This window comes from Lutjanus erythropterus, chromosome 9 (genome assembly GCF_056507025.1).
Source record: "Lutjanus erythropterus isolate fLutEry1 chromosome 9, fLutEry1.hap2, whole genome shotgun sequence".
Lineage (NCBI taxonomy): Eukaryota > Metazoa > Chordata > Actinopteri > Lutjaniformes > Lutjanidae > Lutjanus > Lutjanus erythropterus.
Window position 1 is genome coordinate 9,669,253 of NC_139325.1, and position 21,361 is coordinate 9,690,613.

At 39.0% G+C, this 21,361-nt stretch overlaps 1 protein-coding gene and 1 long non-coding RNA gene across 2 annotated transcripts in view; one reads left to right on the forward strand and one right to left on the reverse strand.

Moving 5' to 3' along the window:
• The window catches only part of LOC146321064 (furin-like protease kpc-1), a 248,404-nt gene extending 238,919 nt beyond the window's left edge, over positions 1-9,485 (forward strand). The window contains exons 18-20 of the mRNA XM_084726094.1: positions 2,745-2,914; positions 7,716-7,793; positions 8,722-9,485. Of these exons, the coding sequence (XP_084582220.1) occupies positions 2,745-2,914; positions 7,716-7,793; positions 8,722-8,946 (473 nt within the window). The 3' untranslated portion in view covers positions 8,947-9,485. The remainder of the gene's footprint in view (positions 1-2,744; positions 2,915-7,715; positions 7,794-8,721) is intronic.
• Positions 295-21,092, reverse strand: LOC146321065 (uncharacterized). Its single transcript, XR_014771380.1, has 3 exons — positions 19,814-21,092; positions 8,834-8,914; positions 295-565 (listed from the first exon to the last, which is right to left on the reverse strand). It is a non-coding gene; the product is annotated as an uncharacterized LOC146321065 (long non-coding RNA).
• Positions 21,093-21,361: the final 269 nt, after the last annotated feature.

Genomic DNA, 21,361 nt, shown 5'->3' on the forward strand with positions numbered 1-21,361 from the left:
CTTTCTTACAGTTTGTGACTATGGGTGTGTATGTGTTTACATGTACTCTATGACAATCTGTGGTGTGTGTGTGTGTGTGTGCGTGTGTGTGTGTCTGTGTGTGGCTCTATCTGATCTGCCTCCTGGGCTCTATGGCCCAAATCAAATGGTAGGAAACATCAATTTCACCATCCTGTCTCCTCCTCCTCCTCCTCCCCTCTCCTCCTCTCTCCTTGTATAATTTCTCCTCTCTCCTCCCCCCCCCACTCCCCCCTCAGCTCCTCTCCTCCTCCTCTCCTCCCCTCCTCGGTGCCTTGCTCTCTGCGGAGGTGTGATTACGTTCCTCCTCTGAGCACCATGTGATCTAAGGGCTTCTGTGTGTGCGTTCATGTGTATATGTGTGTGTGTGTATGTATCCATGTGTGTGTGTGTGTTTGGTGACTGGTTGGTGATCTGAGCAGCCCGGCGCTGCGTATTGTGCGGCGCAATTCACGGACGACGTCTCCAGATGAATGCCTCCATTCACAATTACAGCCTCTCCATTAGCTGCAGCCCTCGCCGCCTTGTTGTTGTCTTTTCTTCTTCTCTGCAAAAAAAAAAAAAAAGCAATTAAAGCAGGACAAAAACAAGCGAGAACACAAGCGGTGTACCTGGAAAAATAGAAAAAAACAGCAAGGGTAGTGTTGTGGGAGTGTGTGTGTGTGTGGGATGGTGATTCTTCAGTCGGGGTCCACACTACACACTTTCTCTATTTGAACACTCACAATGCAATCTCCTCTGAGAGCTTCACACAACCACTCAGTGTCAAATATATATTTTTGATTTTCCTGATGGACTGTAACTGCTCATAGTTTCATTCTTAAAAGGATCAGGTTTCCTTATAAGCACAGAAAGTTGAAGGAAAACCCTCTGAAGTGAGGACATTTGGTACTGCTGTGCTTACAGGGGCAAGTTTAGGATTAAAACTTTGATTTATGGTTGAGGTAAATAGTAAGGTTAGTTGTGTAAGTAATTTTTTAAACACACAGTATCACACTTCACAGTATGTGAACACAAGGGAGAATAGCAGCACTTCCTGTTTGAAATGATTTTTGAGTCATGTAGCTGAACAAATTAAGGCTGAATGAAAGTGCATTTTATATCATAAAATGTCTTACTCCACAGCAAAGTGTTCCTTTATTTAATTCTGCTAAAGAAATTATGCAATGGATTGAATTGGAAACCCATTTGTCTAATAATTAAAGATGTAAGCTTGGCATGATTTGCCTGTAATGTGCCTGAATTTTGAATTCAGAAAGTACTGTATTGAAGGTGTTTGACCCGCCTCTTATTCGTGCCATCATGGTTGAGTGGCAACAGTTATTTTGTCATAAAACTAACAAGTTCACGCCTTTATTTTGGTCCTCTAATGTTTTATTTTGACTGCTTCACATTAAAAGCCACACTGTGTTTTGTCAGTTGAATGCTTTATATGTGAAGACGCAGCAGAGGAAATGTTTGGTTTAAATTGTGAGTAGCAAAGCATTAAGTCACAATACTTACAATAACTTAAAGGTCCAGTCTGTACGATTCATGGTGATTTATTGACAGAATATAATGTTCAAATGTTTTCATTACTGTATAATCACCCAAAAATAAGAATTGTTGTGTTTTTGTGACCTTAGAATGAGCTGTTTATATCTACAGAGAGAGCAGGTCCTCTCCCGTAGAGGCTGCCATGGTTCTACGGTAGCCCAGAATGGACAAACCAAACACTGGCTCTAGATGTGACTCTTCGCATTTTTTTCAAGTTTCACGGCCACTGTTGTTTCTTCCATGAACTTGGAAGGTAACAAGTGAGATGAAGTGTTGATATCATGATATCACTGAAATAAAACTAAAAATCATAACGCTGAATTACATGTTGTGTTGTTTACCTGTAAATCCTTCATACGAATTTAGGCAGTTTGAATCTTGCGCTAGAATGGCGGACCCCACCACTAACAATGAGACCTACCATATAAGAGGAAATGTAAATACAGTGATAGCTTCTGTCAGATCCTAAATAGTATCAAAAACAGGATGCAATTTCATTAAAAAAAATCTTTAGGACTGTAACTTTAAAGCTGCTACAAGGAACTTTAATATTGATTTGATTTTTGATGCCCCTCTGGACAAAAGTGATCGTGTTTCCAGAGCCATAACCACAAAATATAACAACAAAAATAAATTATCTGAAGAAAAATCCACTCCTGCTTCTTTTTAACTGGGTAATGTACTACTCACTGAAACTTTGACCTGGAAAATGTAAACACAGACACATTTCATCTGATTTCAAGGAGACCAGGCAGCAGGTATAAAGAATAACTTAACAGAAACAGCCAACCTTCTTGCCAATGTCTCATTTGCTTGTGTAGGTCATACAGAGGCATCAGTGTTAAACTGAGAACCAGTTAAAAACTCCTTGTAGTAGCTTTAAATACTGTTAAAAATAGTACAAATTTAGCAAATACTAGCAGATTTAACAATTTTAAATCAGCAGAGGTGATTCCGGAAGACTTCTTTCTGATTTCTTTACTTTTTATTATTATTATTATTATTATTATTATTATTATTTCAGCCCGATGTAGGTATTTAGAAATCTAATTTCCATGTTGTCTTTGGCAACATTTCAAACATTTGCAAAAATTGACTTGACATTTCGATGGAAAAGTAACTACTGAGGCAGACAGTGCCATGCACCCCTCCAACAGTGGTTCTATGCTTTCTCTCCTTTTCTGCTCCAGAGGGACCCCTGGAGAGCATTGTGTCCATGGGGTCGCGTCACCCCGTCCCTCAGGAGGGGGTGTACCAGAGGGACCGTTACCCCCCTCTGGACCTGATTGAATGGGTCTACCAAATGGAGAGAGACAGGAAGGTGCGGGCTGATGATATCACCGTGCCAGCCAGACACCAGGTACAGTATCTGTACACAGAGTGGGAACACACACACACATCACACACACTGTGATTTACTATTCCAATAAATCACTGGCACCGCCTAATTTCCTATGGATTTCAATTTCCCCCTGGACATATCTGCATTGATCAACTTCAGGTGTAAGGATGTGCCAGGCGTCGCTCACCGTGACACTGAGGAATGGCTCGCAGATCTCCACCATATGTGTGTGTGTCTTTATTTCTGTGTGCGTGTGTGCACGCAGGGACACAACGGTGGGATTTGTGCACATGCAGCATTTCTGTTCAATGCAGCTTTAGGATACAAATCCTCGAGTCTGAGTAATAACATCTGAAAATGTCAGAATCATACAGACAGAGGCAGTTGAATGGGGACTTGAGATATTGTTATTCTGATCATATCGGCGAGTCTAGGCCTGATTATGAGGAACAATTAAATATCATTCTGGCTTCTCCAACAGTTGTTACAGCAGAAAGAAGAGCAGGGTATTGAAATCTTTGAAATCAGAGGACATTTTGTGGTCTACTGAATCAGTGTTTGAACTGAAACAAATATAATTGTCTTTATCCTTTCACAATCATTGAAGCCTTCTTTCCGTGTCCTTTATGCTGCATTATGAGGCCAATTACAGCTCTGACAAAAGTGTGTCGCTGGACGACAGGTAGCTCTGTTCTGTGTACTTGTCGCTGCCCGACATGTCCTTGCAGGGGTACACGCTCCCCGGGTCTGTAGATGAGTTTTGAGCCGGCGTTAGGAGGCAACAACGAGGCCCTGACAACGTCTTTACCCCGAGTTCCTCCCCTAGAGGCAGATCTGAATGGATCGTAGAGGCAAGGAGGAGAAATAAATTGGAGAAAAGGATAAATCGATGCTTGGCGGAGAGGCAAACAGACCTTCCAACCCCCGGCCCAGACACACACACACACACACACACACACACACACATGTACCACGGCGTGGCTTTTTTTCCTTGGGCTGTATTGGATTGGTATGCAGAGCCGAGGAGAGAGACGCTCAGAAAAAGACTTGGCCTACAAATGATGTCCTTTGTTTGATCCACTAGGTTGGGGGGGGGGGCTGGTTGGTTGGTTGGTGGGTGGATGGGGAGGGTCGTCCCACAGAGACGGTGGAAGGGCTGGGAAACAAACATCTCTGTCTGTGAGCCTCTCTCTGCCTCACTAACAGCTTCTCATCTGCGGGAGGAGAGAGGGATCAGCTCCAGGAAAAGCTGCTTGTCATCTGTTTCTGTTGATGACTTAGAGGGCAGGCAGGAGATGGTGGAGCTATGTGTGTGCATTCCAGCGCGTGAATATATGCTAAATCGGGCAATCTGAAGGAGATTTCTGGTTTATTGCCACTTTGGTCTGATGTTTTTGCAGTTTTGGTCATCATCTCTATGACTAATAAATACAACTGTGCTTACTAAGGTAATCACAGAGATCTGGGAGCATGGTGGCATCAATAAAAAAAGAGCAATCAGACAATCACACAGATCTGTTTTCTCATTATATTACAACAAGTGATGGCCAAAACTGCACATATAAGGTCCAGAGTTATCCTTCACAAATACTTTGGGCCTCATGCAAGAATTTTTTTGTATTCTTCTCCTAAATTTCTCTTACTTTCTCTGTAAGGCTTACGTACCAGTGTTATAAGTTGGATTCACTAAACTTACTTAACACCACATGTTCATGATGAAGAGCAGGTTCATGAGATTTGGTCATTTAATCAATTTACTCTATATATGTATTCTATATAAGGCTGCCGGTTCCATTTAAGTGTCAGTAGTTTTAAGGGATTGTCAAATATGTATCAGTCATTTTAGTTGGCCATTAATTGTCATACTAAAAACAAGTTAACAGTTGAATTTTATTTTTTGTTCATTTTATGGCAATTTTATAGTTTAAGCCTCATACATTTCTGTTTATCTTTCAGGCTTTGTAAAAACAATTAAATGATAACTGATAGATGACAATTACCGTACCAATAAATAATGTGCTATTGCCAAAACAGGCCATATCATTGTCATCCACAGCTATGTGGCGCAAATTTTAAGCAAATTTCTACAAAATCGATGAAAGGAAATACAAATAATGTGCATTTACTTTCACTGCCATCTGCTAGTTATTCACTCAGGTGCCATTAAACCATAGCAGAAGAAGGTGATTTTTTTTAAAAAGCCAATCAAACCTCTTTCCTTGGGAAACAGTGTTGAAATAGCGATGACTGTTCGTTTCATCCAGCTGTTTTCGTACAGGTGAGCGATTGTGCAAAATGATTGCAGCTAGTACATATAATCAGGCAATTATGTAATAATTCTGATGGGCCCAGTAATTGAAGGACAGAAATAAAGACATAAAGTTAGACAGCAAAAAAAAATATCTTGTAAAAGCAAACCGGTCAGTGGCTTCAGTGGGAGAATGTAAGGGGGATGTGGCAGTGGAGGATGAATGAGAAAATATAATCTATTATCAGTGATTTGTATTTAGCGACTGCTAGTATGGTTATAGACTCTTGTGTGTTTGTATTGCTGATTGCTGTTTTTGGAAACTCATTTAGACTCTAAACTCATAAAATGTTATTTAAAGCGTTCTGTCAACTGAGTGACTCACACACAGGGGTGGAAGTAAGAAATTACTGTAATTAAGTTACTTTGTACTTGTACTTTTATGGGTACTTTTTCAAGTAATTTTACTCATTACTTAAACATGCATTACTCAGTTCAGTTCAATTCAGAGAGGCTTTATTGGCATGACCATAGTTAAACATAGTATTGCCAAGATGAAACAAATACTTGACATAATTGACAGTTATTTTTAAAATCATAATTCACTGCTGAGTAGACCTACTATTAGAGTTAATATCCAAAACTTTCATCTGCCTTTCATTTTTTGTAGACAGTAAGGCTAACCATTTGCAAAGGAGCCAATGAAAACCATGACATACAGACAAATTAAAAAAAAAAAAAAACACGCTGCAGCAGACACAGGTTTTTGCAGAGATGATCGAGTCCAATGAGTACAACAGCTCAGGAACTGGGAGCGATTTAGACTGAAGGTTTGGAGAAACAGAAAAACTTTCGATTGAATGTATGCTATTGATAATGCTTTAAGTGTCAACTGTAAATGAGAAGAATACTTTCTAATTTCACTTTAACACCAGTAGTTTTACTTGTAGTTGAGTAATAGTTCAGTATTTCTACTTGAGTACAGATTTTCAGTACTCTTTCCAGCATCACTGTTGGTACGAGTGCTTCTTACATGAAATTTATCAGACCAGATTGATTTTGAAGATGCTATAAATGTAAACTTCACATCATTTATGCTCAGGTATTTGGTCCATCATGACTCACCTTTCCTGCACTCCACCATTTTTATTTCTACTTTTTTAGAGGCTCCTCTCAGCTCTTAACCAGCGACAGCATACGACGCCATTTATTTTAGCTTGGGAGTTCTCTTTTCGCTCCATGTCTTTTTATAGTTTTGCTGTTCATACTGTACCCCCCGCTGTGCTTCTATTTTCATGAATGCTGTGAGAAATAATTGAAAGCGCTGTGTACGGTGCCGTCTGTTGCAGCGCTCCCACTTCCTCGTGCCTTGTAAATACTGTATCACTGAAACCCCCGCTGTAAGCTGCCGGCTCGGGAATCCTCACAACTCTGAGATGTCAACACTCACTGAAAACTTGAGCCAAGATCAAATCGTAACCAGAGTCTGAACGTCGCTCCTGTGGACAGAGCCAGTTTTTGATTGATTTCAAATTCAGCTGTTTGTCCTTGTCGTTTTCCTTGAGAAAACAGAGTTGAAGCAGATTTCCTCTGGTGTGTGTTTTTTTTTTTCGCTCATGACATCCATAAGGAGGGAGAGAAGGATGTCAAAGGAGTCACAACCCCTGCTGCAAGTGGTGCTGGTGTGAAGTGCAACAGACGGAGGACCTCAAGGAGTTTTAACAAGAGCAAATAATTTACCACAACAGCTATAAATAAATCATGGCATATTACAATCAGATTAAACGGCTGCTTCACACATTTTATACAGAAAGGTGAGGTTACTATTGATAGGGCAATTTAGTATCCTCTGTCTGTCCAGAGGGAAACGACTCCTGATGATGTCATGAGGTTTGGGGGTGGAGATTTCCAATTTTTAACAGGAAGGCTACATTATGAATTAGGGCATGGAGATGGAAAGGCATAGAAAAAAGATCGCTATGTTTATTTGCATTTTTCTTTTGTTTTATTTATTAGCATCTGTTTCCTATAGGTCAATAACGTATCTGAATTTGAGATTCTATTTGTTGCATTATGGGAAATATAGCACTTTTTTGTAGTACTTGTAGTTGTAGAGCTACTTGGGAACAAATGTCAGAATATCTCAGCCTCTGCTGCTTTGATTTTAACTATTCTTTTTAAAATTTGTCTCTTAAGGGTCGTCCAACTTAATGCAAGTCGCATACAAAATTGCTGGAGTATGACTTTAAAGTAGCAGTATGAAGGACTTAGCGCAGACTGCAAACATGGGCTACTATAGAAACATAGCAGTGCAACATGGTGTCCTCTGTGGAAGAGGATCCCCACCCTCTATAGATAATGTCTCACCCTATTTTCAGGTGATTATACCCTAGTGCCACTAAATCCCCATAAATCTTATACACTGGACCTTTAACTTAATTACTGCAGTCTCTCCTGAAATGACCTGTTGTTATCCTGGGTTTCATCCTAAGAAACAGGATGAGATCCATGGTCTTATACTATCATTCCTTTTATTTCTCTTTAATATTATATATCTGTCCCTTCACCCAGATGTTGAAAGCTCCTGGAAACTTTGTATTGGATGGCAAGACCTTAAACAAGCCCTTGATGTCCAGCCAGGATTTCCAGGTAAACTGCAGCACCACAAGTCCACATACTGTTGCCAGGTTTAGTCTGTGAGTATAAGATAAACAGTCGGTGGTGCTAATTCTACAGTCAGTCGCCAATCAAACCTCAAATGATGGAAAACAATGGTGAAAACATGATGTAAATATGATATTTATGTTATGTATTCATTTAAGGAACACTGGGTTTTTCTTATCACTCCACACAAATCTGATGTTTTCGTCTCTTCAGTATAGCAGAAGTTTGACTGACGTTTAAATCATGTGCACATGCTTCACGATTTCTTTGTTATCTTTTTCAAGACTTTGATTAGACTTGGTCAGGTAATGTTTTACAATATTTTTTTATTTTTTCCCCCAAATTTACTGTGTGAGGGTTATGATTTGGATGAGATGGAAGGGAAACAATGTGGTTGTGTGTGTATTCATGCTAGGCAGTCACATGGCATTTAGCCCATTTGGCCACCACAATGCCTGTTTTTCTTACTAGATATGTGTCTGTTTGTCACATCTGCAACAATTAATCAATTGATTGACTTGTTAGTTGACAGATATTTTTTGGATAATGAATGAATCCTTTCATCCTTTCATTTGTTTCATGCAAAAATGACATGAAGAGAGTTCCAGTCTCTCAATTGTGAGGATTTCTTGTCTTACTTTGCTGTGTAGCTAACATAGTATGTTAAAGTTTTGGATTATTAATTAGACAAAACAAGGAATTTGACATCACAAATGATGTCAGACATTTTTCATTACTTTCTTGTATGTTATGGACAGAACAACTAATCTTAACTGAAAAAGTAATTAACTGATTACCTGATTTTGAGTGTAATTGTTAGTAGCAGCCCTAGTTGCTTTTACTATACTTCTAAATTTAGTTCTTGCAGATAAAGTTTTCTCATGTCATGTTCATACGACTGTATATCCAGCAGTTACACCAGACAGATGTTGCGCAGACATCCTCCACGGGATTGAGACCTCCTGCTGTGAAGCAGCTTCATGAGACCATCAGGGACGATGTGGACAGAGAGCGCGGGTCCTTACCATCCCAGACTCTCCGGGGCGTTATCGTGGACGTGAAGGAGGCGCAACAGTCTGACTCTCCAGATCCGGGAGGAGGAGAAACTGTGAGCAGAGAGGCAGGGGAAGGGAAGTGAAGAAACAAATATGAAGCACGGTTAAATAAAGACTGTTATTTTCCACAGTGCAGCAAGTCAATTGATCATGAATCAATTCCATGTCCACCACTTTGACTGTGTGGCCTCAGTGGTGGCACACTTGCATTATTTATTGTGGCTTCCTAGCCTGGCTTTAAAACTCAATCACTCTCTCAGCCACAGGAACACACACAAACATATAAATCCTTCCACAAAAACAAATAGTTTCAGGAGCAGGTCTCTGCACTCATCTCCCCTCCTCGTTTGCTCTCGGAAGTTGCAAAGGTTAGTGAAAGATATGTTTGTCTTTTTCCACTTCATTGAAGGGTGAACTCAGCTCAGTGCAATAAGAAATGGATTACCCATTCATTAAAGGGGCTGTGTCACTCCTCATTGAGTTGGACAAATAGCAAATTAATTTCTAGCCGCCTAATTTCTCTCTGTTCTCCGCTGAATTTCCGATAACGTCGAATTACTGATCACAGCCATGTGAGCTCCCTCAACTTTTTATCAATTCATTAAAAATGTGCCACAGTGGAGATGCTACTGAGGAAATTCTCTCTCTTACTTCTGCATGCTTCCTTTACCACCACAACACTGTATACAAACAGTGAGATCAACTCGAGTGTTTAATTGAAATTAGGATATTAAAAACACCAGAAACCGTTACAGAAAGTGTTGGAAAAGTTACTTTGTCACCAATTTGGAATCAGACCAAAACTTTTTACCAGTGCATCTTAATATGAAACACAGATGGCACCAATCCAATACTCAGTACAACTTGTACTGGCCAAAATCACTGGATCTGATATCAGGGTATACAAAAAGTGTGATAACATATGATCCATTACCCTAAACTGTCATGTAAATGCTTAACTAAACTTTAAGCAACATGCTGTAAAGAGAGAAGAGTCACAAGAAACAGATTAGCAGCGTGTGTCATGTGGACAGTAGCTAGAACGTGACTGAGACCTGTCAGAAATGCTGTCATCATGTCAGCTGTGTGGAGTTAGTTTAAAGGACAGTTCACCCACTATTCTTCCTCTAGCATGTAGTGCTATTTATCCTTCTTAATTGTTTTGGTATGAGTTGCAGGGTTTTGGAAATATTGACCATAGAGATGTCTGTAATGGAACTAGATGGTACTTGGCTTATGGTCAAATGCCAAAAAATACCAGACCTTGTTGTGAGCATTTTCATGTCGGAACTTTCTTTCTTTCTACCGGCGCCACTCTTTCTATGAGAATGTAATTCAAATGTTTCAAATGTATTTTGGCACCTTAAGCACCACAAACCAAGTGCTATTTTGCCCCATGTATATAAGAGGGCAGACATTTCTACAGCCAGTATCTCCAAAACTTGGCAACTCATACCAAAACTATTTCAATAGTTAAATAGCACTACAAGTCAGTGGAAAAATATGTATCTTGATTTTGTGGTGAACTGTCCCCAAGTGCAGTTTTGAATAGTGCTAATCAATCCACAGTGCTGCTAAAAATGCTGCAATTTAATAAAAATAAGCAGCAGTATTGCATAACTGATTTCTTCCTTCATGGGAGCAGAATATTTCTGTCACAGTTTGAGCTTGATACCTTTCAGATGGCTAGAAGCAAATTGCATCCATACAAATCTATCATTAACAATCTAGTTGTTTAAGAGAGGGGAGGGTTGGTAATTGCCTCAGGCCCCAGGTAACCAAGGGCCCCATAAAACACCTGATAAATACATGGTGTACAGACTGTTGAAAAATGAAGTGAAGCTGTCTCAGCAGTGCCGCCGTCTGGCAAGAGATACAGAAGTATCCACTGCTTTACCACCAGACTGCAGAGCAGCTTCTGTCCTGAGGCATCATTCTCTGCACTCCAGCATAATTAAAAGTTAATTTTTCTGACTTATTTCTTATTCAAGGATTGAAATAGGGGTAGAAAAGGGGATGTGGAGGGCCCCATGTCTGTGTTTGTTTTAGACCCCAAAAAGACTAAATCCATCCCTGCTCAAGATTGCAGTATTGTGATCGGTATTGGACATCAAAAAGTGGTATTGAGCCATCGCAGTGAGCACCAACTGAGAATTCAACATCAATTTCTAGTTAATAACTGGTTGATGTTCAGTCTGAACATCTAAGACCTTTTTTACTTGCTTTTCAACTGGTTACAATGTGGTTACAACATCAATTTGTTTCAAGCAATTCAAGTCTCAAACACCACTATGGCCTGAAAGCTTTATTGGACAGACATGTCTCCAGAGCCGGAGGACAATGACAGGATGGTATTTTTTTCTTTTGCGTCAGGCTGTTGGAACTGAGGTGAGCTGAAGTGAACTGCTGGGCTGATTTGGATTAAGGTACATTCGCAACTGACCATTAGGGAGGGTGAGGGTAGGGGGTGTCATTCGTGTGGCCCCAGCGTTCTGTCGTATGTTCTGCTTAGCGGTTTGGGTTACTCTGTTATTGAGCTGCACTACAGAAGCATGCGAGCCAGAGCCATGTTTTAGGGCCATCCAAAAATTCACAAACACAGAAATTGTGAGCAATGGTTTACCGGTTTAACTCCAAAATTCAATACTACATAGTACTCTTTTTCACCATTTTCAGAAACTATGTTCTAACATGTATAATGTGTTAAGAAGAAAAACTCCCTTTCGTTCCCTTTACACAGACCTTAAACATCTCTTCAATGGAAAAATGCTCTCTGGGATCCCTTATATGAAACAAAGATGTCAGAGTAACAACAGCCCCGTCCCAGTCAAGTGCAGGTCTGAAGGTGGTGGTGTTTTGTAAAGTAGCAGTAGTGTATTGACAGGGCAGTATTGATGTTTCAATTAGAGCAGCGTTACATAGTGCCGCAGCATGGTAACACGGTGCGTCTCCTGCCATCTGCTCTGCCTCCACGTCTGACGAACGAGGCACGTGGGGCTAATCGAGCCGCACATGAGCGATGGGACTGCGAGATCTATCACACACACACACATACACACACACACTTCCTATACGCACGTCCTTATGCAGAAAAATGGGGGGGTGGCTGGGGAGAGCTCCTCAGCCCTGCTGTTTAAACAGCCTTCAGAAAAGCCTGTGATTCCTCCCCTTTCTCCCCTCACATGTGCCACAGGAGCAGCCAGCAGGTTATTTCTCCGACAAGGAAGCAGGCAAACGCACCAGATGCACGAGTTAAAATTCTTCAAAAGCTCATCTGACGGGGAGACAAAAAAAGGGAACGGCTTCTGCCAGGTTTTCTCGTGCTGGGACGGTCTGAAATAACAGTGTGCATTATGCCTGGCGTTATTGGCTGCCAAACCACACGAATCAAAGACCTCATTGTGTGGATTACCTCGTTAATCTGTTGATGCCATTGAGTAGTATTGCAGGTGTTAATGTGCCAGGTTTTTTTCCTCTTCTCTCTCTTCTCTTATTGGGGAGGTGTAGCGTTAGGTTGGTAATCTGCTTTAAATGCTTTCTGGGGAATGAGACACGCTGAAACCCAGCCAAGAGAACTCTGCTATCATGAAGAGCTTTCTCTTAATACAGCAGCACACAGAGGGGACTGACAGACTGAGGCTGCAGCGCCGATGCCAACGGGGACAAGCCAGTGAGCTACACGCCCCACGCCACTTGTTGAAATATATGACTGTATGAATAATGAAAGAGGAAGAGGGAAGTGATATTGCTAAAGCAGTCCCACAATGACATCCATCACAGAAATGCCTCATTGCTCTTCTTCTCCTTCTTCTCCTGCGAAAACTCCCAAGTTGCGCCTCTTTGGAGGAGCTAACCAAAGCCGAGCTGAGCTGATTTAGAGGTGAACTCCTAAACCAGAAAGAGGGAGAGGAAGATAAAGAGACAGACAGAGAGAAAGACAGAGGGAAAGGGACAGAAAGAGAGAGGTAATCCTCCCTTTTTTCTGCTCCCCAGGGTGGTCTCTTCATCCTGGGCCTCAAAGAGGGACAGAATACACCTCCCCGCTACAATGGAGGGGACCCACAGGGGCTGTTGCTATCTGTGTGTGTGTGTGTGTGTGGTGGGGGTGCAGCTTTAAGCAGGCCTTTGAGTGGCCTAATTGCATTGGAATACAGCAGTCTGAGAGCTGGCTCAGATCACGGCGGGCTGCTGGAGGGGTTAGCGCCCGCACCTCGACAGCCACACTCAGCAAAAGAGCCCCGGCACAATGCACACAATTAATGCTCTCCCTCTCGTTAACTCGCTCCCCACTTTTTGTCCTTCTCTCATTCTCCTCCTTCTCACCCCATATCTTACTCTCTCCTCTCCCCTCCCCTCCCTCCCCCCAGTATGTAGTCACTCACCCACTGTATTAATCCTCCCATACAGCCTGTCAATCTCCCCTCTCTTTGATGCACACAACAATTACAGTAAGGATGAAAAGACGTGGGTCGGCTCTCGTTATGTAAGACTTGAAACAAGCCTGAGCGAGAATTATTGATATCTGAACAGCTAATCTGAAATAAAACCTCAACAACATGACATCTCTGTTATTACTTCTGCAACAAACGATCTGCACTTGATTAAAAAATATTGAATGATTTGTCTTTTCTGTATATAATCCACAGACAAACAATGCAAGTTGCAGTGTTATAAGTCAGGACATCTTTTATTTTGAAAGTATAATCTTATGAATTCAAAAGGATTGGTTCTTTTGATTTTAGACTCTGGTCTCAGTACAGTGTCACAATGCTGGAATTTGTATCTTCGATACAATACTGTCTCAAATATCGATGTTTGATGCCACAGGGTAAAATTGACACAACACTGAGGGCATAAAATTTTTGATTTTTAGATAAATATAACAATACTATAACATAACAATCCTAATGTAAAGAAGTAAACAATTTTTAGCCATATTTTTATTTGAGGCTAACTAAGTAAAAGTTAAAATTTTGGATATTGTGTGTTATACACAACAGTATCAGTAAGGGCCGCCCACACAAAGAATGGTAAATATGAAGATAACTATAAATATAGTGGTTTAAAAATAGTCATAACCATGGATGGTGGAGTCCATACCACAACAAGGTAGGCAAGTTGGTAGGTAACTCTTTATTTATCCCCGTGGGGAAATGTTGGTCTCACAGCAGCAGAGATGAAGGTATATGAAAAAGAAAGGATCGTAAATGAGAAAATAACAAAACACTACAATAAAAATAAAAAAGTTACTAACAATACAGTGGTAATTTAAGAACAAGGTACATCAATAAGCCTAATAAAGTATAAATTTAAGTATAAAAAGTGTAAAAGTTAAGTGTAGCACAGTGCAAACAGTTCAATAGGCAGTATCCATCTATAAAATAGAAGGTGTGCAAATAATGCAAAGATATTTTAAAAAAGCAGCAGAGTTCACATGGTTATGAATGTGAAAATGTTATGAAATGTGTAAAAAGGTTGTGCTGACAGAGAAAGTCCAAATGAATAGTTACAAACCTATAAAGTGGCACTCTGGACTCCGCCATCCACTTGAGTTAAGTTCCGTCTACACACAAGAACTATAACCATAACTATGAAAATATCGTTCTAAAAATTGTTTTGACTCAAGTGGATCGAAGAGTCCAAATTATGACTTTAAAACCGCGGTTCACACTCCACCATCCACTTGAGTTAGAACAATTTTTGGAAAAATATTTTTAAAGTTATAGTTTATGGTGTGGAGGACACATTAGAACAGTGTTTATAACAATATATTTAAAGTTAAGGTTATAGTTATTGTTCTTCATATGGAAGGCCCTTAAATTAATTCACTTTTGACCAAACCAGAGGTACTATCTTACCAACTTAGTCGGCTGCAGCTGGTATTGGTGTGCCAATACTGCAGAAAATTGGTACGGAAAGCATTTGTAAAGATCCGAATCAATATGTATATCGATAAATCAATATTTTTGACAACACTACTCTGGTACGAACCCATCAAGTCAAAGTTGTTGCAGGTAAACAGAAACAAAGCAAAGAAATATCCATTTAGTCCTGATTGTTCCCTAAAGAAGAGACTGCAATAAACCAATAATGCTCCAGCAGGGACTATTTTGTGTCTTTGTGGCACTAAATACTAAGTTGTTAACATCTTAATGTACCTCATTGGATTTTATCTCCTACAGTCATTTGTCCAGATTTCATAACAGTATTCAATAGGGTCAGACACTCTAAAACACCATACAGGAATTTTGTGGAATCAACTAATCTTTCATCATTAACATAAGTTTTGCTGACCCAAACTTAAGTGATCTTAAAATATCTAGTTTGTATTTTCAGACCACTTCTGAACTTAAAAATATGAGTTGTGCAAGTCTTTTGGCTTGAAGCATTTCAAGTTTTGAATTGAACAAGTGTACTGCTGTGAGTTCACTCAACTATCAAATTGAACTTCAAAAATTTTTTTGATAACTTTGAAGTAATTATTTAACCTAAGTTAAGTCAACTTGCATTTTTAAGGCAGAGGGGAAACTTGTGTTTTTAAGTTGAGCCAGCTTAAGATGATGTACAGCATATATGGTTAGAGATGAAAGTGTCAGACAATCAATAGCGAATTTGTCTGCAGCAGTTTTGTCAATTCATCAATTGGTTAAGTCTTTTTTTAAAAAAAGGTTAAAAAATGTCACAGCATTCTCTGAATCGAGCTTCTCAAATGTAAAAAAATTGGTCTTTTTTCAACATCTGTGATGATAATCTGAACATGTAGGTTTTAGGATGTTCTTTGGGCAAAACAAACAAATTAAAGAGATCCCCCAGCCGTGTTTTAAGGCATAAAATATTGTACTCAATAAAAAGAAAAGCCTATATACAGCAATTCTTCCACAAAACAACATTGAAAAATAAACCTTATAATTGCATCTACTCCTCTTCCATCATCGAAGCAAATGCAGAACCTATGAATATGCAAATATTTTTATTTCAAAAGTTTAAATACCGGATACATGATGCCTCCAACTTCACTGAAAAGCCACATCACTCTTGGGTGAGTTGCCTGTTGGACCATGATTGGCTTCCGAGCTAGTCGTGATGTCACAAAATGCTGCATCCACGTGCTAAACCCAGATTTGAGGTGAGCGCAGAGAAACCTTCCCCCTTCAGCTGAGTAATGTAAATACAACCTTCTGGTATCAGGCTTTTCACATGCATCCTCCTGCACAGTGAAGCTCGAACATCTAAGTGACGTAACAATAACTAAAACACATTCTTGACTAGAGGGGGACTTTATGTCATCTTTGATTCTGGGAAATTATGGTTGACAATTTCGACTTTTTAGATGTTGAAAATAATCACTGCTTGCAGCTTTACATACAGTTACTCTACAATGACTTTTGTCTAACAGAGAGTTATTATGGGCTGTATTTCTGTCAGCAGGATAGAGTTAGTGTATGTTCCTCCTTCAGTAGACAGTGGACAGTTTAGTATATGGGGTAATATAGTCAGACATCCAGCCTCTCTCCCTGTAGGTTGGACTCAACTGTCCTCTTCTTTAAATGGGACTCACTGAACTGTGTGTGTGGAACAATCAATGATTTTAAAAACATATCATATTTAACCAGCCCCTCCTCTGATTTTCTTTATTACACGAGCCGTGTCTTAATAAAATCTAATTATTTCCGCTCGCAGGACGCTTTCTGGTGAGAAATTGGCAGAGGGATGTGAGCTGATGTATGGGGAGACAGTCGCCTAATTAGAGCGTTAGAAATTGAATCTTTACAGCGCACGGGTCATATAATTATCCTACTGTTAATTTAACGCTTACATTCTCTGCTGTTCATTTTTATTCCCTTAAATGTAGTTTGGCAGCGGCCCTCGGTGCTCAGCAGCACTGTGTTTTTACTGTAGGAGAGGAGGCAGCATGGCCCCTAACATTGGCCCCTCTGAGTGATTGAATAACTGAGGACCCTGCAGTCCAAATAACAAGGCTCGCATCATTTATGCATTGTTAAGCCATGTAATTGAAACGAGCCATAGTTTGCATATTACACCATTAAAATAATGTGCTTTGCGTTTCTCCCAACACGACTATTTAAGCCTGTGTGGCGATGTGGTAATTCCTTGAATTACAGCCTAATTACCACAATGTTCTTTTGATTTGGCCGATTTCAATGTTACGCCACAATAATGTTCAATATTACCAGAATGAATTACTGAGCCGTGCCTGGAAACTTTTCCTCGTATGACTTAAATCCTGGCGGCTTCATGTGCTATCAGTGCAGCTGGATTCACATCCATAAAGGATTATTAGCCTATGAAATGAGATCCATTAAAGGCCCAATCAGTAATACTTAATTGAAGAGCTTGAGTTATACATAGAATATGAGCATTTTGTGCTTCTCGACTGATCACCACCGGCCCGGTTTATATCAGTGTTTACAGATTTTATTAATGTCAACAGTGCAACAACATCAGAAAACATTACAGGTTTATAATTACTGTTGTCTATTGTTTAGCCTTGCAAAAAACAGAGGCTTGTCTTTTAATTACAAGTGATAGCAATTAGCTATATTGAATTTGCAGTTTGGTACTTTTTGGTTGCACTTTGTGTCTTTAAAGGATTAATATAACAAAATGTGCATTTCAATACATTTTGATGCCTCTAAATTCATTTCAAGATGATTATATTCTATTCCTCTTTTGTCAGTAAGAATCTCTGTTTTGACCTCTAAAGCAGAATCAAGACACAAGAAAAGTTGCTTAAACACAGTGTATAAAATCAAAATCTAATCCAGGTCATCTGAAACTGGGATTAAGGAATATTTGCAGTTAGCACTGTGATACATTCTGGTTGCTTATTGTGCCTTTAAAATAACAATTTGTTTATATACAGTTTATGTATTTAAATTTATTTTAAAGGTAGAATCAGTAGGATATTTCTGATCTGTTTGTAAACACACCAGAGAAATCATTTCATTCCCAGGATGTCAAATACTGATGTTTTGGGTTGGTAAAGCATCACAAGCACAGAAAAATAATAAGAAAACACTTCTTGTGGGTCGTAAGCACTGATTAAAAGGGATTATTTTTCTGAGTCTATATGTTGTTTTGTATGCCTTTAAAATTTGGTACGTTTAGGTTGCACATGAATGAATAAGGATGAATATTATATATTACAGACCCTTTTATGTCTCTGAATTCATTTTAAGATGATTATATTTTGTGTTTTATTCTTTGTTATTAGTAAGAATATCTATTTTGGCCTCTAAAGCAGCATCAAGACAAAAGAAAAGTTGAAAACAACTTAAACCAGTGTATGAAATCAAATTCTAATCCAGGTTGTCTGAAGCAGGGATTAAGGCATGGTTGTTATTAGCACTTTGGTACATTCTGATTGCACATTGTGTCTATAGAGGATGAATATTTTTTTAAAGTGTCTTCATACAGTTTTATTTTTGTACATTCATTTTAAGTTGATAACAGTTAATATATGATTCTTTTTGTTAGTGAGAGTTTCTATTTTGGTCTCTAAATCTCCATCAGGAGTAAAGATGTTGTAGTTATGGTATGAAATCAAAATTCAATCCAATTCATCTGAGGAAGGGATTAAGGAATATTTATTTTTTTTACATTTTGGTTGCTCATTGTGCCTTTAAAGTAACTATGTCTTTACATATGGTTTTATGTCTTTAAATTTATTTTAAGATGATTAATGTTTATATTTTATTCATCTTTGTGACTAAGAATCTCTGTTTTGGCCTCTCAAGCAGCATCAAGATGAAGAAAAGTTAAAGGCATAATATACAACATTTTCCATAAAAAGCACAAATATATACTCAGAAACATAACCCCTTTCAATCGTCACGTGTGACCCACTGTCAGTGTGTGGTGGTGGCTGTATCTGCAGACACCTCTGCCTGTATTTCTCATTATTTTTCTGTGCTTGGACTCTTTTATCAACCCAAAACGTCGGTATTTGACGTCCTGGGAGTGAGAAACAATAATAAACTTAAATCTTTCTGGTGCGTTTAAGAACAGCCAGAGCAAATCCTGCTGATTCTACCTTTAAAGAACAACTTAAACCAGTTGTATGAAATCAAAATCAGGTCCAGGTCATCTGAAACAGGGATTATAGCACATTTTGTAATTAGCACTTGGCCTTTGTTACTCGCCCGTGTGTTATTGTTCACAGACCTCAGTCTAAACACATGACGTGTGTCCTTGTGTGAACTTTACGAATAAATTAACATTACTCAGAATGATTTGTGAGAGTTCACATTCAGACTTTTCTGTTTTTACTGCACAGTTTGAACATTTTTTTGTGAAAATATTTCTCTGATAATTGCTTTTTTATTGCCGCTTAATTTTACTGCTAGGTCCAAGTTATTAAATAAAATGTTTAATTACACTTTGAGTCATTTGCATAGTTTAGAAGTTATAAATTGTGGATATTGAAGAACTGCCTGCATTGATTTATAGGTTTAATTTGTGGCCAGTATGTATGACTTTATTTCTGCTGGATTGAATTGTTATAGGCCATAGATGAAGCAAAAGTGCTTTTTAATTGCATATATACAGTAGGAATTATTAATGCCTTCTAATATTCCAAATGAAGGCTTCAGAAGTTAGAAACATACTTCTGCCAAGCAAATTTTTTGTATTTTTTTCTTCTTTTTCTTCTTCTCCCACAGTTTGTTTTATGTTACTGCGGTGTGAGGAGGAGCAGCTTGGAGGACAGACATAATCTCTCTCATCTTTTTCAGTTTTTCCAACCCTTTCTCCCTCTCAGGGCCCTGTGCTCTTTACTCCTCCCTCCTTTATCCCTGCGAAGGCTTTGTCCCCGCAGCAGAGAGCCTCTCTAAATAGAGGCCTTTAGATAGTCCAGGAACAGGGGAGGCAGGGGTATAGAGGGGAGGGGAGGGGGAGCAGCAGCGACGCGACTGCTGTTGTTTCATTTACCTCTCCCTATGGCAACCAGCAGCGGTCGGCCAGGAATGTCCCCTCTCTGGACAAAGTCCTGGTCCCTGAAGCTGACACCGGGGGGACGACAGCTGGGACGGGGATGGAGAAAGCTGCCCTCCCTGCCCTGGACTGATGGAGGCCTGAGTCTGAACTTAATCCTCCTCTTCACTTGTGTCTCTCCTCACTTTGCTGGATGATGAGCAGCCAGAGAAGCTTTTCACACACTATTAACTCTAAAAGAGTTGTATATAAGAGCTGAAAATCATTTCTAAATCTCTTTTGCTGATGTAAAGAATCCTAAAAGGCTTCCAGGACTGTTGCAGCACGCTCTAATGATCCCACATAGATCCTTTACAGGGCTGTAAACAACATTTAGGAGCAAATAAAATGCTCGAAATTACATTTATTAAAGGAAACGTATAAATGGTAGATTTAAAAAAAAATCTTTTAAGTCATTCAATCTATATATAGAGCTCAACATCAATCCAGGGAGCCTCCTTTTTCTGTGTTTGGCCACTCCTCCTGAAGCAGGGTTGTTAATTCACTTTACAGCCTAGTGGGACACAAAAGTGGATTTGTTTACTTTATGAGCTGTTAAAAGTTTTCAAGTCAAGACTATTATGAAAGATGTCTACATTTACAAGACTTCACAGAGAAAAATACACCAACCTACACTTTTACACACTGATTAATGCAGTAAAATTGCAGGATTCTGACATTAATAAGCAATGGTTAAAAAAAAAAAACTTTAGGTAGCAGGAACATAATGGACTTTAGAGTAGTATTTAAATGACAGATATCTCATTTTAAACTGATATAAAACCTTTACTATACTGCTGTTAAGACAAGTAGGAGAAGACTATAATGAAGTCCAACACTGTCCATTTCACTTACACTTTAATCCAATTTATTCATTTTATATTGCAAGGAATATTTTTTATCAATAAAATTGATTTGATTGAAACGTGTCTGAGCCTTTTCTTTTGCCAGTTATCTCAATGTTGAAAACAAACGTATTATATTATAGATTTATTTCTCTCACACTGCACATGCCTGACATCTCAAACACATGATAATGATTTTGATATGACTGTTTTATCTGCCGATCTGTCAGCGTGCCTCTTGTTTTAAATCCATTTTGCATAAAACACATTTCAAATATTTTGCTTTTTCGTAAGTTTAAAATGTAGAATTTATTTTATCTGATCTTAAAACTAATAGTTGACAGCTAGATCTATAAAATTATCTATACTTTAAAAAAACGGTACATACTTATTCTTTCATACACACACACACAAAGCTGCACAAGTATTTGACATAGTAACCATATGACTACAGGATCTTAGCAGACATGTTGCAGCATTCTTACACACAATTAATTTCTTTTAAATATGTCTATATGCAGATTATAATTTAATTTGAGATCTAGCAATCGTTTTGCAATTAAAAAGCTGACATCGCCTGATCTAATTAGGATGTTACACACTCGTATCTATAACAACATTTAATATCATAAATGTGCGCAGAATTACAGTAAACAATTAA